At 35.2% G+C, this 21,389-nt stretch overlaps 2 protein-coding genes across 2 annotated transcripts in view; both read right to left on the bottom strand.

Annotated features, from left to right (window-relative positions):
- The window catches only part of LOC146736268 (uncharacterized), a 33,042-nt gene extending 29,576 nt beyond the window's left edge, over positions 1–3,466 (bottom strand). The window contains exon 1 of the mRNA XM_085505462.1: positions 3,410–3,466. The gene's annotated coding sequence lies outside the window, so the exon portion shown is untranslated. The remainder of the gene's footprint in view (positions 1–3,409) is intronic.
- A 6,816-nt stretch (positions 3,467–10,282) lies between these two features.
- Positions 10,283–16,944, bottom strand: LOC144352207 (uncharacterized). The gene is made up of 7 exons (XM_085505242.1): positions 16,914–16,944; positions 14,706–14,818; positions 13,533–13,595; positions 12,388–12,498; positions 11,779–11,877; positions 11,526–11,624; positions 10,283–11,324 (listed from the first exon to the last, which is right to left on the bottom strand). Exons 1-7 carry the CDS (start codon positions 16,942–16,944, stop codon positions 10,419–10,421), a joined length of 1,422 nt encoding a protein of 473 aa, XP_085361368.1. The 3' UTR covers positions 10,283–10,418.
- Between the last annotated feature and the right edge of the window lie 4,445 nt (positions 16,945–21,389).

Below are 21,389 nucleotides of genomic sequence, written 5' to 3'. Positions count from 1 at the left end.
AGTCCATATGATTTGTACAAAACTATTAAAATTAATAACGCAACTTCTACACCGAAAGAAATACACATATTGTGGTTAAAACAAATTCACGATACCATTCAAGTCAGAACGCAAATGGAAGAGGATATTATACCAAATAATATGGCTTTGCAATTACATTGGTATCGTTCATGTTTTATTTCTGAATTATGGGCACAGGCACATAAACATCACCTGGTCCTTCCTCTTTATGATAATTCTGGTTACACAGTTGAAAATGGCATGATTACACCAACTTGGGATACCCCAAAAAATATACAAAATGTTGAGGATCGTGTTGTTTTCTACACCAGAGGTTGCAAGTGTAAACAGTCTGGTTGTATAAATAAGGTCTGTAAATGTAGAAAAAGAAATCAATTCTGTGGCCCGGGATGTAGTTGCTTAAACTGCATGAATATTGATAAAGAAAAATCTTTAGATGAAGAAGATGACAATCATGAAATTATTGATGAAGAAAATGATGACACTGTGGATATTGAAATTGAAGAAATCGAGAAAGAGTACGAGTTAGATGAAGAAAATGTGGAAGAAGTAGATGAGAGTATACAAGAGGACTTGTTTAGTGATGATGACGATGAGTGTGATATTGAAATGGACTAAATGGTATGATTGAAAATATATGTAATGTTGTGTTAACTGTTATTAAAAAAGTTCATTCGTCTGTCTTTATTCAATGTGATTACTTTATTAGTAGATTTTACAGATTTTATTTTATTAAATGTTCTTACTTTTTTAAAAACAAAATAGGTAGGTTGCTTATCAAAAATAATAGTAAGAAATTTATAAAATAATCTGTAAAATTTAATTATGGCAAATTAAGTGAAGCTTATCTCACACACAATTAGGGTGAGGTGGATAAAAACCGCTATATTTATATTAAAGAATGGCATATGATGCATAAAATGGTAGGGGTGGGGTGGGTGGGTGGGTGGGTGGGGTTGGGGTCTCTGTATCTCTGTATATTGGGTAAATTCCCAGCACTGAAATCACTGCAAAACCCGGTTGCAATAAATTGATCTGAGCACATCACGAATGATAGCTTGGCAAGCTGTCCTCTCACAAGTCACCTGTTACCCATCACATGGTGTTTAACACTGTGCCGTTTGAAGCTGCAAGAAGCTTGGGAGTTTAAATTTTCACAAGAGTTAAATATGACCTTGATAAAAATATTCACGTAGTTGACCCCGGCTCTAGGTCATAAAATGTATTTTTTAGACAAGTATACCACCTAGCTTTGTTGAAAAACATGCAGAAAATTACAATTAGTGCGACGTGCGAGTTGTTTTAGTTAATACACATTATTATTGCATATTGGGTCGTTTTCCTGTAAAACTACTTATAGTTGTATCATTCATGGCATATTCTTTTATCGGGAATGCCATAAAGGGCATGAAAAACGGCATTTCCTATTTGTTGACATGAAGAAAACCTTCTCATGTCGCCATGTTGGAAATCCCCGCTGTTTCAAAACGAGGCTCTCAGTGCTAATTAAATTTGCAAAACAAGCCCCCATTTCGCCGACTGATGCCCTATAAGTTTATTTTGGGCATTTATTTGTTCACTATTTTCGTTGCATTTCATTTTCGTCAATGTTTTATGAATTATTTCAGTTTTCTTTTTAATGTTTCAATTTTGTGTAGACTTTTTATGCATATTTTTAAGTAGGCTTATTGTAGGTATATGATGTCTATGTGTGTAGATGACTACTGGTGGCTCCTTATTTAATAGAGTATTCATAATTTGTTTACCATTTTCAAATATTCCCGAATATTACATCATGATCCCTCTTCCTTCAGCACACGGGAGTTCTTTCTAAGCTTTCTTTGATTAAAATTCATTTTTGTTTTCAAAATCTGTTTTCATTTTTAAAATCCTTAAATACCATGATGTTAGCTAACTCGGTTGCCACAGTAGTCATATTTTATGCTACTTGTATATAGGAAGCGTGTCAGTAACTATATAGAGGTCTTTCACTGACGTCATTGTTCCCATGACAGTAATAACTTTATAACACAACTAAATCATCAGAGGATTTAGTAAGGTATAATGGGATACGTCGCCATCTTGGAGGCCTTCATTCGTGTTGTCACTGCGTAAACACAAGGTCGATCGTCTCCGCAAAAATGGTTTTGGCTGAACACCCAAGATCGTAAAGCTGACCGAAAATTAAAACAAGCAGCCTGTCGGCTGAGATAGCTCCGCTGTTAGCAATGCACATTACAATTAAAGAACTGAAGATATCATTAGAAAATGAATAATATATATATATAAAGCAAGGGGACAAATCTGAAATAAGTCCACACGTAGTACCTATATATGTATAAAAGCAAGTCGAAAATATTACTTTTCACCAATTAAATGACAAAAATAATCATCAAAATTAGAAATTAACAAATCTGAAAGAGGTCTACATGTAATACTTATACATGTAATATAAAAGCAATTGGACTTGCGGTTTGTAACAAGAAGTCGAAAATATCACTTTTTACCAAAAATGACAAAAATATTCATCAAAATTAGAGAATTGAAGAAATCATGAAATGAACAAATCTGAGAGAGGTCTACCCAAGGTACATATACACAAAGTATCAAAGCACTCAGACTTGTACTTTTCAAGAAAAGGTCAAACAAGTAAAACATTGACACAGGCGACGACGGACAATCACTCATATGATAAGCTCCGCTCGACAAAGTCGACAGCGGAGCTAAAAAAAAAGGACGAACGTGAAATGGGACGAATCGACTTGTGGGACGAATGTGTTGGCACACTGTTACTTCGTCACCGTGGTTGGCGCTAATTGACCTACTAAAACGCCCTCTTGTTATTAACGCATCATAATGCTACGTTGTGCTGACGTTATTTTCCGGGAATTTGGAACCGAATTCGACGAAAATATGGCGAGATTCTTTTTCTTCACAATTGTTTAAAGAGAATGTTGTGTTTTACTGGCGAAATTTCTCGTGAATTTCCGAATATTGACGGTGGCATTTTTTACAACGCAATGCGGAAGTAAATTGCCGATGCATGAATACGATTTGTTGTCACCGATTCTGACGAATGATGGGCGTGAATATTTAAAACGAAATGGTGATTCCCAGTTTTTTAAAAAAGTGTAAAACTATATTCAAGGACTGGGTTCCACGACTCGGTGGTTTCATTTGAGAAGTTTCGGAAGCGGGTGCACTATTAGTCGAATATGAAGCCCAAAAAATTAATCGACAAAAGTAGGGGTGGGCTCTTAGTCGGACGAGTACACCAAACACTAACCATCAGCTGAAAATAGACCACGTTAACTTTGTTCGAGGGAACACTTATGAATCGAATAATATCATGAATAAATCAAAATCAAAACATGGGTCAATTACTTACATAAAAAGCCGGATCGTGAACCAGAACAATTCCTTGCATGATATCCGGTTTCCGGGGGAATTCCCTTTAATAATAGTGTTGTAAAGGGTGTTTTGTTCCCAGCATGCTTCACGCATGCGGAAATCAACATGTGTGTGCAAAGTGATTAAGTCACGGTGTTGGGAACATTTTTGTAAAGGTCATTGCGGGTCTATTTATTGCCCGCGAGTTTGCAATTGTTGTATTATCATTCATTGATCACAAGAGAAAAAAATCGTTCTTCAAAAAAGATATGAGTATTATGGTTTGATAGCAATTATCAGAATTATTGTTTCAAATTAAAAAAAAACAAAAAAAAAACTACACCTTGCGGGTGACATATTTGGAAGGAATCCTCAATATCACGGGAAACCGCAAAAAAAGAAGATATATAGGCAATGTATGAAATTAGCCATAAATTATTGTCAGACACCAGGAACGCGCTTGCAGTGCTTCACGCTCTGAATAGTGACCATAACAAATTATTAAAGCTGAAACCAAATTAAGAGAAAGAGAAAGTAGGAGTTAGTTTTCGTTCGATGGTAAAAAACAGATTACGTGGCCGGGATGAAAAGATGGTACTCTGATCATCTGATTAATTGAATCCACTCGGTATAGCGCTACCTAGTGTCAACAATAACAAATTCTAGTAAGTCGTATGTGTAATTTGTTTTTGTGAATGTACATAGGCGTGTCTGTTTTAGGAACGTAACGCTTAGAGAACAAATTTTAAAATGTATGATTTAATTATATTTAGAGAAAGAAACAAAATATTTTTAATTTTTTTAAGAATGCGATATATATTTCAGAAATGATGATTTTACTGCCAATTGTTAAATGTGAAAGCAAAATTCAATCAACTTCCAATCACTGCCGTTCCAGATGCAGGCGCTCTCCACCTATGAAACTCATTTTTTCAAATTCCAACTCTATATCCCTTGCATGCAATGCGGGTTTTCTGTCTGCTGTTAATTCCGTTGCCAAGAGTTCTAAAACACTGTTTATTTTCTTGTCCGAATTACATTTCTTTTATCTTTCAACGGCTGCCTTTAAAAGGCACAACTTTTGTGTATTTGTTTGTTTTGTTTCTTTCTTTCTTTCGAAAAATTTATCTCTGAAAATTCGATTCTGTTGATTTATCTTTTAATTACAGAATTTAAAGCGGCCTAGTCTTCGTGCTGCGTGACAACTGTTCGGCTTTAACTTTCGACACAGATATATTCAAGTTGAATCATGTTTTTCTTTTGTTTTGAAAACAAAGTGTAGTGCTTTGCTACATTCAGTAACGCGTTCAAGCTCATTGTGAATTGATTCATTACTTCCATTAATAGCCATATTCCAACACCCGGGAAACAAAACAGTTTCTTGGAAGACAGTCACACATAATCATAGGATAATCACGGGTTTAAAATTGCCGAATCACACTGCCAAATTTTCCAATCGTGATTTTCATCCATTATTTCATCCATTTTTCTTTTCTCCGAGTGTGTATTTTTGAATTCAATGTTTGCTGTTTAAACTCGACGATAGCAGGTACTCCAATGTCCTGTTCAATCTATACACTGTTCCAAAGTTTTCGTTTTTTGACCGCAGAGGGCGTAGTTTGAATCTACTCTCTTCTGCCAATGCATGTTTACCATTAATAAGTTTGAAGAGCGTTGTACTATTCCTGATTTTACAAATTGTTCAATGGATATTTGTTTTGTGCATGACAGAGTTATGTGCGATCACTGACCATGGAAAATTAACTATGTGAATATGACAATAAACGCATACACCAGTAATACGTTCATCTGTTGATACATGTACTGATCTGGCATTGAGTAGTTGCACAATGAGCAGTTCAAATGCGCTATCCGACGAATGGGAGTATGAGTTTTGTACCCCGGGATCACATGTACATATCTTTTGTATCTCAAATAACCCAAATAAAATTATGTTTTATAACAATTCAAAGTATGTATATTGTCCCGATCATTTGTGTCTATGGCAACCTTCCTGCACATGCTAACAGATTGAAGTAAGTCATGATAAAACATTGTAGGTGTTCTATGTCAGTTACCGTAATCACATCACATGATGAAATGATCATATTGTGCGTACAGGAAAAACGATGTGCAAGCACGCTATCATTTTTATTATTCCTTGAACGGTTATTTCTGTTTGCTTCTAAAATCCATTTTACCCTATTATTTACTATCAAGGCACATATTATTAATTATATTAACAAGGCACTAACTTGTTATAAAAATTATTAAAACTATTGTAAATTACATTATTTTCAATTGAAATTCATTTGTGTTATTTTCTGATGGAGACATAAATCAGTGAAAATAAAATCCATTGAAAATACATTCAACGCATCAAAATTCAGGGAAAAATGTCTTTGTAGCGAAAATTTAGCAGCTAAAATAAAGTAGTTTACACTATTTAAAGAAATTGAAAACCGTTTATTTATTGTCGAGATTTCGGCTGTGTTGAAAAAACCGACGCTGACATTGCCGGTTATTCCTTTGCTATGGAGTCATTTACAAATGTTTATTCAATATCACCTTCGCAAAAAGTTTTGTGAGATGATACATGTGAAGTCAATGGTAACCCTGTATATATATGCATTGACTTTGAGGTTTGCTTTCAATTCAAGGTCATATCCCTGACGCAATATATATTCAAGTAAAATTACGTCAAATATGTTATTCATTTATTACTGCCAAATACATCACCTTTTACTGATAGATGATCACAGAAAAAAGCACCACCCGAGCTGTCCGTGTCCGTGTCATCGCTACTCTTTCCTCTCCAGGCCGGTATTTCGGCTCGAACCGGCAAGATTTTACAGCAGAGACACTACCCACAGCAAGTTCAGTTTCACTAGAGCTGTCATAAGCATAGTCGCTTGAATCTGCCATAGTTCATCGATAACACTACGAGTTTGGCAAGCAATACAGTGAAAACATAGCGTTGACCAATCAGGGTAGTTCATGAACAACGTCACTGAAACAATGGACCCGCAGCAGCGGCTCTCCATAGAAAACGAGGCAAATGTTTGCTTTGTGCGTCTTTTAAAATCGTTACAAAAAGGCAGTAGGCTGGTAGGGAAGTTCGAATTTGGTTTAGACTTGATCAAAATTACATTAAGATCGTGAAATAAACCCTAAAATCTACAGTTCAGCGCCCTTTTAAAGGGCCTTCATTTACTAGAGAGACGTGATACGTCACTCAGTAATTCAAAACAATCCGTATCAAATATGTGACCTATGCACCCAAGAAATAATGTTTTGTCCCTGATGACCCAGTAATATTCTCTCTAATTTTGTGCAAAATATGCAAAAGATAACATAAACAAAAATTATATTTCATTTAATATAAAGTAATTAGCATGTGACATATTTTGCTAGGAGAAAAAGGCTGAAATTATACTAGAATATATAGATGTAATCCTGACCCACGTGCACAATCTATGCAACAGAGAAAGTTACAACAATTGATGAAAGTAAACAACGTATCATTTATTCTCTATACAATCAAATATATTTCTACATTGGCAGCCAAAAAATAAATATTGAATATTATTAAATGTTAAGATTCATATAATATATTTGTAATGAAATGTACATAATATAGTTCTATATCGACAATTCTGTTCAATGGAAAATGGCGACAACGCTGGTCGGCGATTTTTGTTATGTTTGACATACACAGCGCCCTCTAACGACAACACATAGTTTGTGATATTGTGATTATGTAGTGTCGGATAATAATATTCACATCGACAACTATTGTTTGGTGTTTGTCCTAAACACGAGATTGGCGGACGAATATAGATGAACAAAAATAGCGACACGTTAAAATTAATTTACGTCACACATGCACTAGCGCATTGCAAAATGAAGATCAAAAAAAGCACATACAAATTAAAATGATAATCTAATAACGATTCGAAGCCGTCAAAGCATGAGTGATGAACGTCTCCTACATATAACGGAAGTTAAATTTTGAAAAAAAAAGTCATAACAAAATAATTGAAGATTACTATTTTTACTTGCTGATCTGTGCATGAAAACAAATACGAGGTAAAATAACATAAAATATTAATGTATGTATGTATAAAACATACACCACCCCAATACAAATCACGCCTTCTAGCGATGAGGCATTTCTGAGATGACGTAAACACTATATCATTAATTTGAATGGTCTTTGTGCAAACTCATTTACACCATATACGCTTCGCCACTGTATGCGCATGCGCAAGTTACAGGAAATGTACATTTAACATGGTTTTATTTAAATGAACAATAATTAGTCACTGTGTCACTGATCAGATATTAAATGAGCTACCTCAAGCAGTGACAATAAATCTAGTGTAACCATCAATTTTGTGTCATTACCGTGATCTGAATTAAAGCGGGAGGGTCGTCACCTGCGCACGCGCGGGAATTAAGTTCCAAGCGAGGATAACACAGGCTAAAAATGCAAAGGCTCACGGGTAGACACTTGTTTGTAAACAATGACACGCTATGGCCATTTGGCGCATGTGTGGTGACGACTCCCCCGCTTTAATACGAATTAACACAGGTATAATTTAATAACAATATTGCGTGCTAAAGCAACACACACAGAAAGTGATTTAAGCAGACGTTTTTGACACAATAGCTCTTCGAAATATTTGCTTTGGAACTGATATTTTACATTTCACAAAAAAACGATTCAATTATCAACTTCAATTTCAAACATCTTCCAATAAGAGATCAATATGACGTTGAAATAAAAATATTATATAGTCGACTTCACTGGATGTAGATGAAAAGGTCAAAGTCGGGATAACACAGATCCAAATCAGGACTATATTTTCTCATAGTCGACGTTCTGCTAGGATTCCATGATGCTCTTCACGGCACCACAGTGTTTCTCCACTATATGGCACAGGGTATAAATCTCCAAAACGATCTTTCTCATCTGATTTCCTTAGAAAACGGGCGAACTCAATTCGCTGTGGAGCATTGCGATGCTCTTTTAATTCTTTCATAGTTGTGCATGAATGATGTGCAGATCCTTTGATTGAAGGATATTTATTAGCAAATATGTCATTGAACCACCCAAGAATGTCTCCTGCTGTCCCTGCTACTTTAAAGGAGGGGCCAATTGTTGGACCTACTACAGGAACAAGAGACACAAGTGATTCTATCTTTCCAAGAAATTCTAGTATTTCAACAAGATAAGCAACATACTTGTCAAGAAATTCATTCACAAAATAAACTATATCCTGGTGAATGTAAGAAGCGTGGATTTCCAGGAAACTCGCACAGTAAGTGCAAAGAATACCCATCTGAGATTCTAGATTTGACGTCAAAAGCACTTTTAATAGGAAGCATCACAAATAAGCCTGGACATACTCTGTCACTGAGGACATTAGATATATCCTTTATTGGATGCTGCTTTGGAAAGTTTGTTCCGCAAAAGATATTTGGAGAATACAAATGCTTGCTCACCACACTTAACAGTACCTGTGTCAATGGTACAAGTACATGCACATATTGGGCAAGCCTCTGATTTCGTCATAGAAATACCATTATACAGTTTAGCACTGGAAACAGTGGTCATTATTTCCCTATCAATCTCATCAATGATACAGCATGAGTGCGGACCCCTGACAACTACAAGAATGCTATTTATATGATACAATAGCACAAAACGACACAACTGAACTGACTCTTCCTGTCTACTAGCACGACACATGTTACATGGTGTATCAACACCTGACCTGCGATAAAGAAAATTGTTGCAGTAAAATAAAGACTCGTCAATGAACTTTGTGAGAGCATGCACCTTAACCACAATATCACAGAACAATACAGGGGCAAGAAAACATACTGATACAAGATACAACACTGCTTCTTCCCTTCTGTGGGATAGGTGTTCCACTCATCTACAGGTGGTTGTCCAATTGGCAAGCTCCTTGGAAACACTAGCTTCCTTGGTTGGTTTAACCATTGAAACTGAAAACAGATGCCCATCTCTGTTAAAAGGGTTACCAGTGGGTCATGAAAATCCCGACTTGTGCCTTTTAATGCTTCTTCTACATCTTCATGTCTCAAAATGTCAAGTGTATCTACCCTAGGCCTGCTGTTCACCATAAATATTACCTCCTTTAGAACGTCTGCTAACCATTTCACATCTGTCACAACTATTCTATCATCATTAGACACGTGGGGTGGCTTCACATATACAATATCAACCTGACTAGCTAGGAAGCTCATTAAATGTGAGAGTGAATCCTCAGAGGTAACACCTAAGTTATGAGAAACTCTCATGAAATATGAATATTTCAAGACAGAAGTGCACCAGGTATTCCCTTTCGCTGTTTCAATAATTCTCTGACAAAATGCCATGTCTCCGGAATATTGGGCATTATATCTGCTGTCATCTGCCTAGCTAGTTTGCAAATTGCCATTTTCAGGTGATGGACGCTTTTATTTTTCCAGCCGAGCCCTAGTTTAGGTAAAATCCCATTATTGCTTACTTCATAGTATCCAAGTATATGAGGGTAAACAGTAGAACACATATTGTCATCTGTTGGCAAAGATGTGTCCGTATTTTGAGGAGTCTGGTTATCAACTTCTACAAACCCAGCTCTACCATCATGTAATCTCCTTCTGGATGCTACTTGTGGCTGACATTATACAATCAGCTCTCTCAGAATGTTTGTAAAAGGCAAGATGAGCACTACGTGTTTCATGTATACTCTTGAATACCTGTTGCCAAAGGTTTTGAAGAATAACATTGTTCAACATGCCCATATCAGCGTGTGTTCCAACAATCAATGTACGTGCATAAGGCGCATGCAGATGAATGTTTTGAAGCCAGAGAAAAAGTCGGCCTAACTGACTAACCGATGAAGATGTGGGACTTAACCCACATTTACTGAGATCAAAGACGACCAAAAATAGTGTGTCGTCTGTAAGAAACAAACAGTGTGACTCAAGAAAGTCTACATCACCAGCAAAATACAAATTTGGATATCATTTTCTTTGATATTACTTATATCAATGCCATGTGTTTTCAAAACCTTACCAACCAATCCACCTAGTGTTTTTGTTAATGTAGTTTTGCCAACACCTTCGTGACCAACTAGAACCATCTTTACTTTGTTATTTTCCACTGTATTTCTGCTGTCATCAAACACAGACAAGTACGCTAGAACACTTTCCATCCCGTTTTTGATAACATCTTTTGGAATGTTTGCAACAGGCTTGCCAGAAATTATAAATGTGTTTCTGCTTAATGACTGAGGTATTCGTGTGATATTATTATTGCTGACATCAAACACTTTTAACCCAGATAGACAACCTATATCCATTTGAAGTGATTGTAAGCGGTTGTTATCAAGATACAATCTATTAACAGCATTTGCAGTGATATGAATAAATTTCTGATCATTGCCCTTCACATTTCTGTCAAATCTACAGTGACTTATTTTCAGTGTATCTATCCTGCCAGGTAAACGAATATACCATGGTGCTGGGATGTCGACATACACAAAACCGATGTGTTTAACAGATGGGGTAAGCCAAGATAACGTACTCTTAGCACTGATCATTGACACACTGGATAACAATATGCCGTTATAAACTTTCAATCTTGGATATTGATAGAATGACAAATTGTGAACTAATAAATTGTGAATTTTGCACCTACTAAATAAACTGAACAACTTAGAATATTTGGTAGTTGTACAAAGGCATGAACCTGTTATCATAACGGATACTTTGCATTCGCTTGCATATAAAGACGACAAGTCAGATTCTACATTCTTTCCAAATATATCTAAGATCTTGTATTCGCCATTCGTATTCTCTCCAACGACATGGTGGATGTGAGCTGCTTGTTTCTTTTCCTATGGGAGAAGAACAACTTATGTAGTGGGGGTGAGAGTTTCACATGTGAGCAACTCTACTGGCTATACATATATATTTGTAAACATTAAATTACATATAATACAATAAATTAGTTGGTTGACAGGTGTTGTTTCTTACTGATTACTGTAAATATGTGAATAAATATGGTATTACGAAAAACGACCAGTCACATTTCTCACCTCTGTTGTGTGCCATATGTCATCCAGTTCATCTGCAAATATCCATTGAACATTCCCACTCTCCAGCGCACGTTTTATACGTCTCGATGTTACATGGCCCTTAAATAATAATAATATGAATTGGGTAATTAAATGGTAGCAGTGCTTTTCCTCAAAGTGAGTAAACTTGAATGACACACACATTAACAAAACGAGTTGGTTTGGGAGCAAAAAACTATATTATCAGTAGTAAATTATACATATTCTTACTTACAATTTCATCATTGTTATTAGTCAACGCATCTCCATTGTGCTGCACAACTTGCATGTATGGACTTCTTGCCGTTATACTTTGATGCATGAAGCCAGAGTCCTGTTTTTGTGACAGTTAAATTGTATAAACTAGTGTGATTTCACTTCGAGACATTCTGTGATGAAGATGTAATGCAGTTGATATATATGTATGTATCGAATGTTACTAGATACATACAATGGTCGTCAATGTGGTTATATACAGTTATAAATACAGTGTGTTTATTGTAAAATCACTGTCGTCTTAATGTTGCTGATTGTTAGCACCCTTGCTTGCTATTGTCTATTTTTGATAGATCCTTGGGCAGTTGTGCTCAGTTTTAGTCTGATACTGTATAAATGTTATCGAAATGTTTACTCAATGTGATGTTATAATTTGTCTTGGTTTGTGATCTCGCATTATTTGACTAAAATAGCGTTGTTTTTTTGTGAAAATAAACGCATATAAAATTATTTACTCAATATATACTCCCAAACAATACCATAAACACTTAGTACACTGTGTTACATGTATATATAGTGCGTGAAAAGTAAAATATTAAGGTCTTATACAATCAAATTTTGCACTTACAAATAAACCTTTTCCCGTAGCTGAAATGATTAGATCACATGCTTCTAACACGTCTTTCACAAAACTTGTATCTCCTTTTTCTGCAGCACAATGCATTAATGTGTATACATTCTGGAATTTTAAAATAAGTCATATAAGTCAATATTAACAATATTTAAAATATAATCTACGCAATTACTCGGTTATACTCGGACTGGCGGAACAAATATGAAAGAGGAACGCAATGTGTTTTGTGTGTCAGTTGCTGAGATATGATACCGTTCATCAATGTGTTTCAGTTATTTCCAATAATATCATTTGTATTCATCATTAAAGCGAGCATACACTATGTCAGTAAATGAAAAAATTAACAAGCCAATTTGTCATTCCATATTATTACATTGTATGTTATTTATATATATCGAAAGGTTAAATAAAAAGTATAGAATTGATGGATTGAACCACGCGTTATAATGTTTTCAAAAGATGGATCAGTATGACAGCAATACTTTGTTTAAATTTAATATATTTCAAAGCGGAAAAATGAAATCGAACAAGTATATTTTATGTTTGCTTGATATCCATCTCAAGAGGTGAACAATTTACAGAAGTATTGTATTCAGATTCTATAATGTTTGTATTGAATCTTTTTCATACTTCACAACGTTGTGAAGTTGTGATGAAGTTGTTTAATCGTGTTAGTCCAACATAATTAATTTTGTTTGGCGTCATTATATTAGTGTTTAAAGGCTTCATATAATAATAATATAAATTCAATGAATTACCATATGTTATATCCTTAATATCGATACTGCGGAAGAAATATATATTACATATCATACAAACCTCGACGTAAAAAGCTTAACAAATACTGAGAACAGCATGTAATTTGAGTAGACGTCCATATTTGGCACATGTCTTTAGACCTGTGCCTGAGCATCTAATGTACTGACAGAACATTTACACTTGCCGATGTTTTTTGTTTTACCAATATCATCATAATGGCAAATGACTCACACGTATTAGATACTTGTCTTTAGTTTTGACTTCGAACAATGCAATCAAACAGATAGTATGCCAGAACAGCCCACGCCCTAATGATATATATATATATATTATTATATTACAAAGAAATCATTAAAACGAGTCAGTTTAATACTTATTACATCTTGATGCCATGGATCCAAAATTTCCTTTCGTATGAGAACAGGTTTCGGCAAAAATATTGTCTGAAATAGCAGCAATAAAAGTTGTGTTACATTTAAGAGTTAAAGAATACCAGTAATAAAACTCAATAAATAGGCATAATTACGGACATTTTAAGACCCATTTTCATTTTCAAACTTTTGTCTTTAAATTCCTTTTTAGTAATACAAATCCATTACAATTGTTACAGTTAACAGTTTCTCCATAGTTTATAATGTTTCTGGCTTACCCTACAATGCCTGTTCACGTGATCAGACAGAAAAGTCATACAACAAACGTATTTACAAGCATAATTTTATAATAGAAATATACATATTGTTGAGTAGGTGCAAGTTATTTTTAATTGGTCATTTGTACATAATGAACAAGACAATCTGGCTTACCAATCTACTCTATGTATGACACTGATCACATATTAAGTTCACCTATTACTACTTTAAATTACAATAAATTGAAACAGCCAGTGAATATTTTTGGTAACACCACATGACATGGAAGAGTTATTTTGGACTGTACCCCACAATACCATCTGCCCTGTAATGTTGCTAAAGAAGGACATTTTTAAGTATTCAGCCAATTCCGTGATTGTTGGTGAAATTGTTATGCAAATTAGGTACTGTGTTGGGAACAACTTCCGGCAACATTCATTCATTTATTCAAGTACTTTGTAATCACGAAACACCTTAAATCATGCTCAAGCATGACTGTATAATTTTGATAATTGTTTGAATTTTTAGCTTTCTTATAAACAGATACAAGATATAATCTCTAAAAACAGGCCGCCATAAATAAAGATATACATTAATTGTTGTGTGATCCCAGTATGAATTCCTATAAAAACTCAAGTGATCAAATAATAAACACGACACATGTCATACTCATCCTTGTTCCATATTAACAAACCTTTCACTAGTGATTTTTTTCCCTATGTTACTTTTGCCACACACAATCAAACACGGGTATACTGCTTATTTTGTGGAAGGTGAAAATTATTGATGCTAGCCATGGCATGTTATTTAAATATTATACAGTGATAACGGAAGGTTCATAAGGTATGTACCAGGGGGCTGTGTTCTCTGTTACTACACAGTCATTCAATCTGATAGTACAGTCGACAACAATTTACAACCCACCTTAATAGAATCAACACGGTACTCAGGCGGTCTTAAAGAGGTAGCCATGATAACGGTTACCAGTTTATTTTTTTGACGAATAATGTCGATGTATTGAGTCGTAATCAGAAGAGCTGAGATAGACAAAAAAAGAGTGGTCATAACATTAGACAAGAAAGAAGTTCATCTGTTCCATGTCATGAAAAAGTGGCCCGAAGATTCATTCTCCAAATATTGCAGAAGATGTTGCTTCAAATATTGAATTTTTGTCAGGTCTTTCGCCTTGTGCTTGTAAATGTGAACACACATCGCCCAAACTGTTATCTCACAAAATCATGTGCACCAAACATTGCGGAAAAATGACACGCTCAAAATAGGAAACATGCAATTGAAGTACATGATTGAAGGCCAATAGAGAAAATTGTACCATATTTTTTTTGTTTTATTCATTTTTTTTAGAAAAGACGTCTATATAAATGAGGAAAATCTGATAACAGCAGTAGGGTTTTTTTTTTTGCAAATGCGTAGTGACCAATGATATCCAGAGCAGCATATGAAGGTTTTTGGCCAACTGAACCACTCTAACTTTCATTTCATGTACTTCTAGATTATAAACCACACGCCATACAAAATATGCGTTACAAACTATTAAAGCAGGAAGGTCGTCGCCTGCGCACGCGCGCGAATTGAGTCCCAAGCGACGATAACAGATGCTAAAACGCAAAGGCTCGCGGGTAAACGCTTGTTGGTAAACAATCACACGCTTTGGCCATCTGACGCATGCGCAGGTGACGACTCCCCGCTTAAATATACTAAATATTTCACAAAACGGGAATATTTGTTTATTATGGCGAGCTATATATGTAGGTGTTATATAGAATATACTCTATTACATTTCAATCACGTTAGTAAAGTAAAAAAAGAAAGCAATGCAAGTTGTCATTTCGTTTTTTTTGAAAGTCAGAAGGTATTGAGACAGTATCTTATATGTGCGATGCACGATGACGTAACTTTCTGTATTTTGTGTATGGCCTTATTATTATACGTCTTCTGTAGACTAAAACTATATAAAAAAAAACGAAATAGAATTGTCTAAAGTTGCGTTTGTCGGCCTAACAACACTTATTTGCATAACATTGAACTCGGTTTAGATCCACCGTCCTTCGCATCGCCTGCAGTCTGCTGTTTCAATCTAAGTCACAGTTTTACTGTACCAGGGCCTGATGGTGAGGATTACCGCCACTCACAACTTTATCGTGCTATTGTACTACTTGCGAAAAAATTCACTGATTTTTATTTAAGGAAATATCGGCAGTGGATATCAACGCGTTCCATCAAGGCGACATTTACTCTCCAAGCCTCGACTGATGTATGCCGTTGTTGGGGGCCCAGAATCAGTCAATCAGTCGAATCGGTAAATGAATGGAGAACGGGCGGCAGCATCCGGAGACTTATCTTTAAAATTTATCCACAGTCCCCTGGCCAGACCATTCATACGATCGGTCTGCACTAAATTATTGTATTGTGCAATTTTAGTGAACATCATTTGTATTTTGTCAACAATGAGTTAATGTATGTATATTTTCATGTTTAAAATCACGCGGAATGGGTGATCCTTTGATGATTCGCCAAAGTATAATTTTCGTCCACTTAGTGGGCATATATGCCACACGTCTGCTATCTTCGCAAGAGACGCCAGTGAACCACTAGACATCGCATGTTCTTATGCATCTTGAATTTTCAAGGTGAATGTTCCGGCGAAGCACTCCTCTATCACCTTGAAGTATTTCATTAAGAATATGTGTATGTGACAATGCCCTCACAGTTTAGAATCAATTTACCAACAGCCAATCGTATTGCTTCTTTCTTCAATGTGTATGGATGTTATGACAGTGTAAAGACGTGGTGGCTAGTGTTGACAATGTCTGTTTTCGAGAGTTTGTAAAAGCTCACGAAAATTTAAAAGTTAGCATCATATGAGATGAATATTTAGCTTCTCTTCCTTTCATTTATGCGCTATTTATGTCATAAAATCCAAGTACATGTATAAGAATAGGACGTCCTGCTAGCCCGTTCGCTTCGAAAATTGGAATTGAGATTTCTCTGCAAGTTTCGTAAAATGGTGGCTGAAACTTTCTAGAAATGAAATTGAACCTGAACTTCACTGATTGCGGCATATTACACAGCATAACTTGGTGATTTTGTTGAGAAAACGAGTAAAATACTTACCGTCGCTAACGCTGCTTTTCGAGGCAGCCATGTTGTGAACGCCCTCAACATCAAAATATGTTCAAAGCTTGAGTTCTCGATGTCAAAACTAGTGGATTTCATTCCTGCAGCTAAGCTTTTCCTTACCAAGCTATGTTGCACGGTGTCAAAGCTGTGATTTTCATTAAAAAGCTGCACTTTCATTGGTACCCCTGAACTCTCAGACTTATTGTTTAAAATTTAGAAAAAAAGCTACATCTTGCGGGGTAACATATGCGGAATTTAAAAAAAAAATTATATATATATATATATATAGGCAATGTATAAGTTAGCCATAAATTATTGTCAGACATCAGGAACGCGCTTGCAGTGCTTCACGCTGTGAATAGTGATCATAACAAATTACTTTATTAATATTTTCAAAATTGTCGCTTATATTATTGATTAGCTTGCCAGATAATAGCGCTTTACGACACAGTGTTGAAGTCATATGCTGCTCTTGATATAACTTTTTTGAAACCTAGATTTTAAAAACAAAAAGTACAATATAAAAGTATGTGTGGCAGTGCTGTGTAGTCAGCCGAGGTAGCTCACAACATGGTATTTTACAGACCCATCAGATCCTTAAAACACTAACATTCCTTCCGACTTGAGATGATCACAACTGCACATCGATACAATAAACGAACTAGTAATAAATAATCAATATTACCTGTATTATATAGATACTACTTTAGACATTTTGAATGCAATTTGCTGTCAAAAATATGATTTTGTGACTAACATTCTTTACAAGTTGAAAGGACCATATCCAAATCGATACACACCAACTAATAATAAATAATGAACGGTACCTATTGAAAATATGCTTGATTTATGTCACAATCATTTTGTTTACAATTTGACGTCAAATTGAATTTTTTGGAACAAATTCATAAAACATATCTATATTCCTTCTTACTTGAGATAATCACTACTGCAGTTTGAAAATCGATACACACCCACAAACTAGCAATAAATGTTAACGTGCATTTAGTAGTTTATTACTAGTCAATACATTTATCATGGAAAATAGCTGTGCTTGAAAAATCATGTTTGTCCAATAAATGCATCTGATTTTAATGACAGAATTATCATCAAAACCTAAAGGTCATTAAAAGTCAAATCTTCGTATTTTAAGCATTTCCAATTTTCAATTCAGTTTGATGGCGTCTGACTATGTTTTCAAAATACGTTGCTTAATAAAAATAGATCATAAGATGGACAATATCTTAATTATCAAATGGCTCTAATATCGTCGAAAATGCATATAGCCCGAAGAATCGTTCACTCAATTTTCCCGGTTAAAAAATCAAACGCATTTGTTTTTCTCAGAAGGCAACACAAAAAGTATGTGTGAAACCTTGAGCGTGAACATTGTGACCACGGAGACTGATAATGAAAACATTTGTGTAAGTTGACGCTGCTTGAGTTCGTGAAGTTACAACATAATCCGACCAGAAGCCTCCACTTAGATGTGAAAATAACTGGTGAAATTATGTAATTCCCATCACTCTAGTTAATATATCAAATTCACATTGGATATCTTTTGCAAGGAAACAGCAAATTATTGAAGTTATTGAACCCTATTAGAAAATGTTCACCTATTGTAAAACCAACATTATTTACATTAATAAAACTTGTGTCAGTCTGCTTTTATTCAAAATATAACATGCACTACGGTGAATTCACGTTTCATACGCAGATTTTCCAAGCAAAATGATGAATTAAACTATGGCCACTCGGTGGAATAAATTCTATACGTGTAAAACATATCATATTAAGTACATGTTGCTTCAAGAACTGTTGCGTCGTGTACCACTAAGGCAAATAAATAAACATACACATATGGCGCCATAACCAGTAGTAAGAACAGCCGCGCGCTAATAACCAAACGACGAACACATTTTAGGTTTTGTTGGATTTCATTCACTGGCAAGCAAAGTTTGATTCTAATAAATTGAACTGGCTAATCAATTTAATTGTAAAGCTACGACATATTAAAGGTGTATCACCTGTAAACTCTCCGTAGATTATTCACACACATAATAACATGCCCACACGAAAGATTGTATCTATTCCTAGCCTAACAGGTTGAATATTTGATTCGAGGTTAATTTCAAAAGAAGGCTTGTTACGTTCAGACGCTAGTACTCGACTCGTATCACAAATAAAACGCCCGAACGCAAGCAGTGTGCAAGATAGAACGGTAGTACATTTTCAATGCCCTATTCAAATGTCACATAACTTTGTGTGCTACACCACACCTCAAACAAAAATGCTAGCAGTAACATACAACCAATATAGACTTCCGTTTAACAACGGAAAAAAGAACAAACAGTCAAAATTAACAATACTTATCAAATCAAAGAGTTCGTTCTGTGCTGGCCTGTCACTCTGTCGTCTTCGAACTTTTGTCACGACTCCCAGGTGGTGTCAATCTTCATTCTTTCATCACCGTCGAAGCTTACCAAGTTTCAGCTCACACGTGGACTTCTTGCAGCTTTCTCCAACACGTCGCCGGAACGAAAACACAAACCAGACCGGACAGCTAACAATGTTCAAGAAAAAAACCCATTTCCTAATAAACTGATAAACCAGTCAATGATACTGGTAAAAATTATAGTGCTATCAGTTTACCGTCTAATTGCCATCCTTCCTCACGTCACCGTAAAACAAAAGGCTTTTATAGCCGACTTATATATATAGTACAAATAAATATGCAAAATAGGGATAAATTGACAAAAGAACACAACATAAAGCGACCGAGGACAATATGACGTTTCAATAAAACCCCAACTACAAATTACACAAATAATAAATACATAAAATAAACTCAAACGTAACAAGGCTCCTCGAAAATGTGATGTAAAATCAAGCATCTGGGATTGTTTTGAAATATAAAGGAGAAACCCCTTAATAATTCCAGCCGTTCATTAATACAGTATCTAGACAGAGCAATAAAGGTATTCCTTAGAAAATCTAAGAATGTCATTAAGTTTAGCCGATTGCGTTTATACAACAAGTACTATTACACAGCACAGTAGTTACAATATTGGAATTTAATTTTTAAAATTGTCTGTAGAATGATTTCTAAAATCGTCCACTGTATTAAAAAAAACTTTTTAAATGTCAGAAGTATTCCCACCTCAATGTTGGAGCAACATTATAATTTGTTAATTGTTTCTTAATTGTTGACCAAATGAACACAATTTTACTTTGCCTGTAGTTCTTGATCAAACTTTTGAAAACAAAAAAAACAATGGGCTCAAACGCTCACACTTGACAGGCAACAGCTCTGACCTGCTTTGAACTAGTTAGGTGGAAACAAATTGAAATAAAATAAGACCAACCTGTTTCTTGTCCACCTTCGCGCCATATGTACGCATTATTCTACTCCAATTCCTGGAGTACAAATATCATTTACCTTGCTTGAGTGTGTGGCCAAATTTGATTTGTGTGCCAAAAGCTGCCATTTTGTTTTTCCAATCAAAAACCAATATTATAAGACGCAAGTTCAGTGCTAACCCGAATCGTTATGTACATTCAAATTAGTTGAAATAGCGTTGTTAATAATGGACTCTGTGCAAGTCGCTCTTCAATCAAAGACATCTTGGTCCGTCCAATGAAAGCAGTGCCACGTCTACCTTTGTACTCTGGCTAGATGGAAAACATTGAAAACAATACCCATCTTACTGTTTTCATGGCAACGGCAAGTAAAATGATTATTTGCGTCCTCCGGCAGATTTACAATCAGCCGACTAGCTTGCATTGTCATTCAATTTAGACCACCATTGACAAACGAGGAGCTCAGATTAACTTGAGATACCATTACAGTATCCATTACAATCAGTGTTTGCTCACCCCAGAAAATTAAGATACGAGATCGGCTGTCCTTCGACGTTTTTGCGCTCACTATTGACATAAACAACTACAATTACCACCAGCCCCAAGACATTAAAATTCTAATGACCATTACATTTGAGTTTGGTGACGATATCTTTAACGTTAACAAATATATTTCCCTAATTATAAGGTATATATGGTTGTTGCCAGCAAATGAATAAGTGTCCAGTTTTAACAGCAGCGAAAGTCAAGTGAACCCAAACAACCTACACAAGAATCATAGCATTTCGCATTAGCGATCCAAACACAATATTTAAAAACACTATAACGAAACAATGACAACATAATGAATGTGTAGTAACAACAAAGTATATAGGAAATAAAGACAAATTATATAACTGAATAATTATCATATGAACAATCTAAAGAATATTCAAATGACGACTAAACATTGAAGTTTCCAAATGAAGCCCCAAATAATAATGGCATCGAACTATTTTGGCGGTTTCATCATTTCATTGTCATCAACAAACTTAGTTCAATAATTGACTTATACAACTGAAGTTGTGATATGAGTCAATAGTGAGTGTCCATGGCTGACACAAGTCCTCA

The sequence above is a fragment of the Saccoglossus kowalevskii genome, chromosome 11, assembly GCF_978046115.1.
Source record: "Saccoglossus kowalevskii chromosome 11, keSacKowa6.1, whole genome shotgun sequence".
Classification (NCBI taxonomy): domain Eukaryota; kingdom Metazoa; phylum Hemichordata; class Enteropneusta; family Harrimaniidae; genus Saccoglossus; species Saccoglossus kowalevskii.
This window is presented reverse-complemented; position numbering and strand designations above follow the sequence as displayed.

Excerpts from the sequence above, each read along its gene's own strand:
- LOC144352207 (XM_085505242.1), bottom strand. The coding sequence starts at position 16,944 with ATGGCTGCCTCGAAAAGCAGCGTTAGCGACG. Across the intron at positions 12,499-13,532 it reads TGGATCCATGGCATCAAGAT|AATGTATACACATTAATGCA; the intron begins GTAATAAGTATT and ends TTAAAATTCCAG. Across the intron at positions 11,325-11,525 it reads ACATATGGCACACAACAGAG|GAAAAGAAACAAGCAGCTCA; the intron begins GTGAGAAATGTG and ends CTTCTCCCATAG.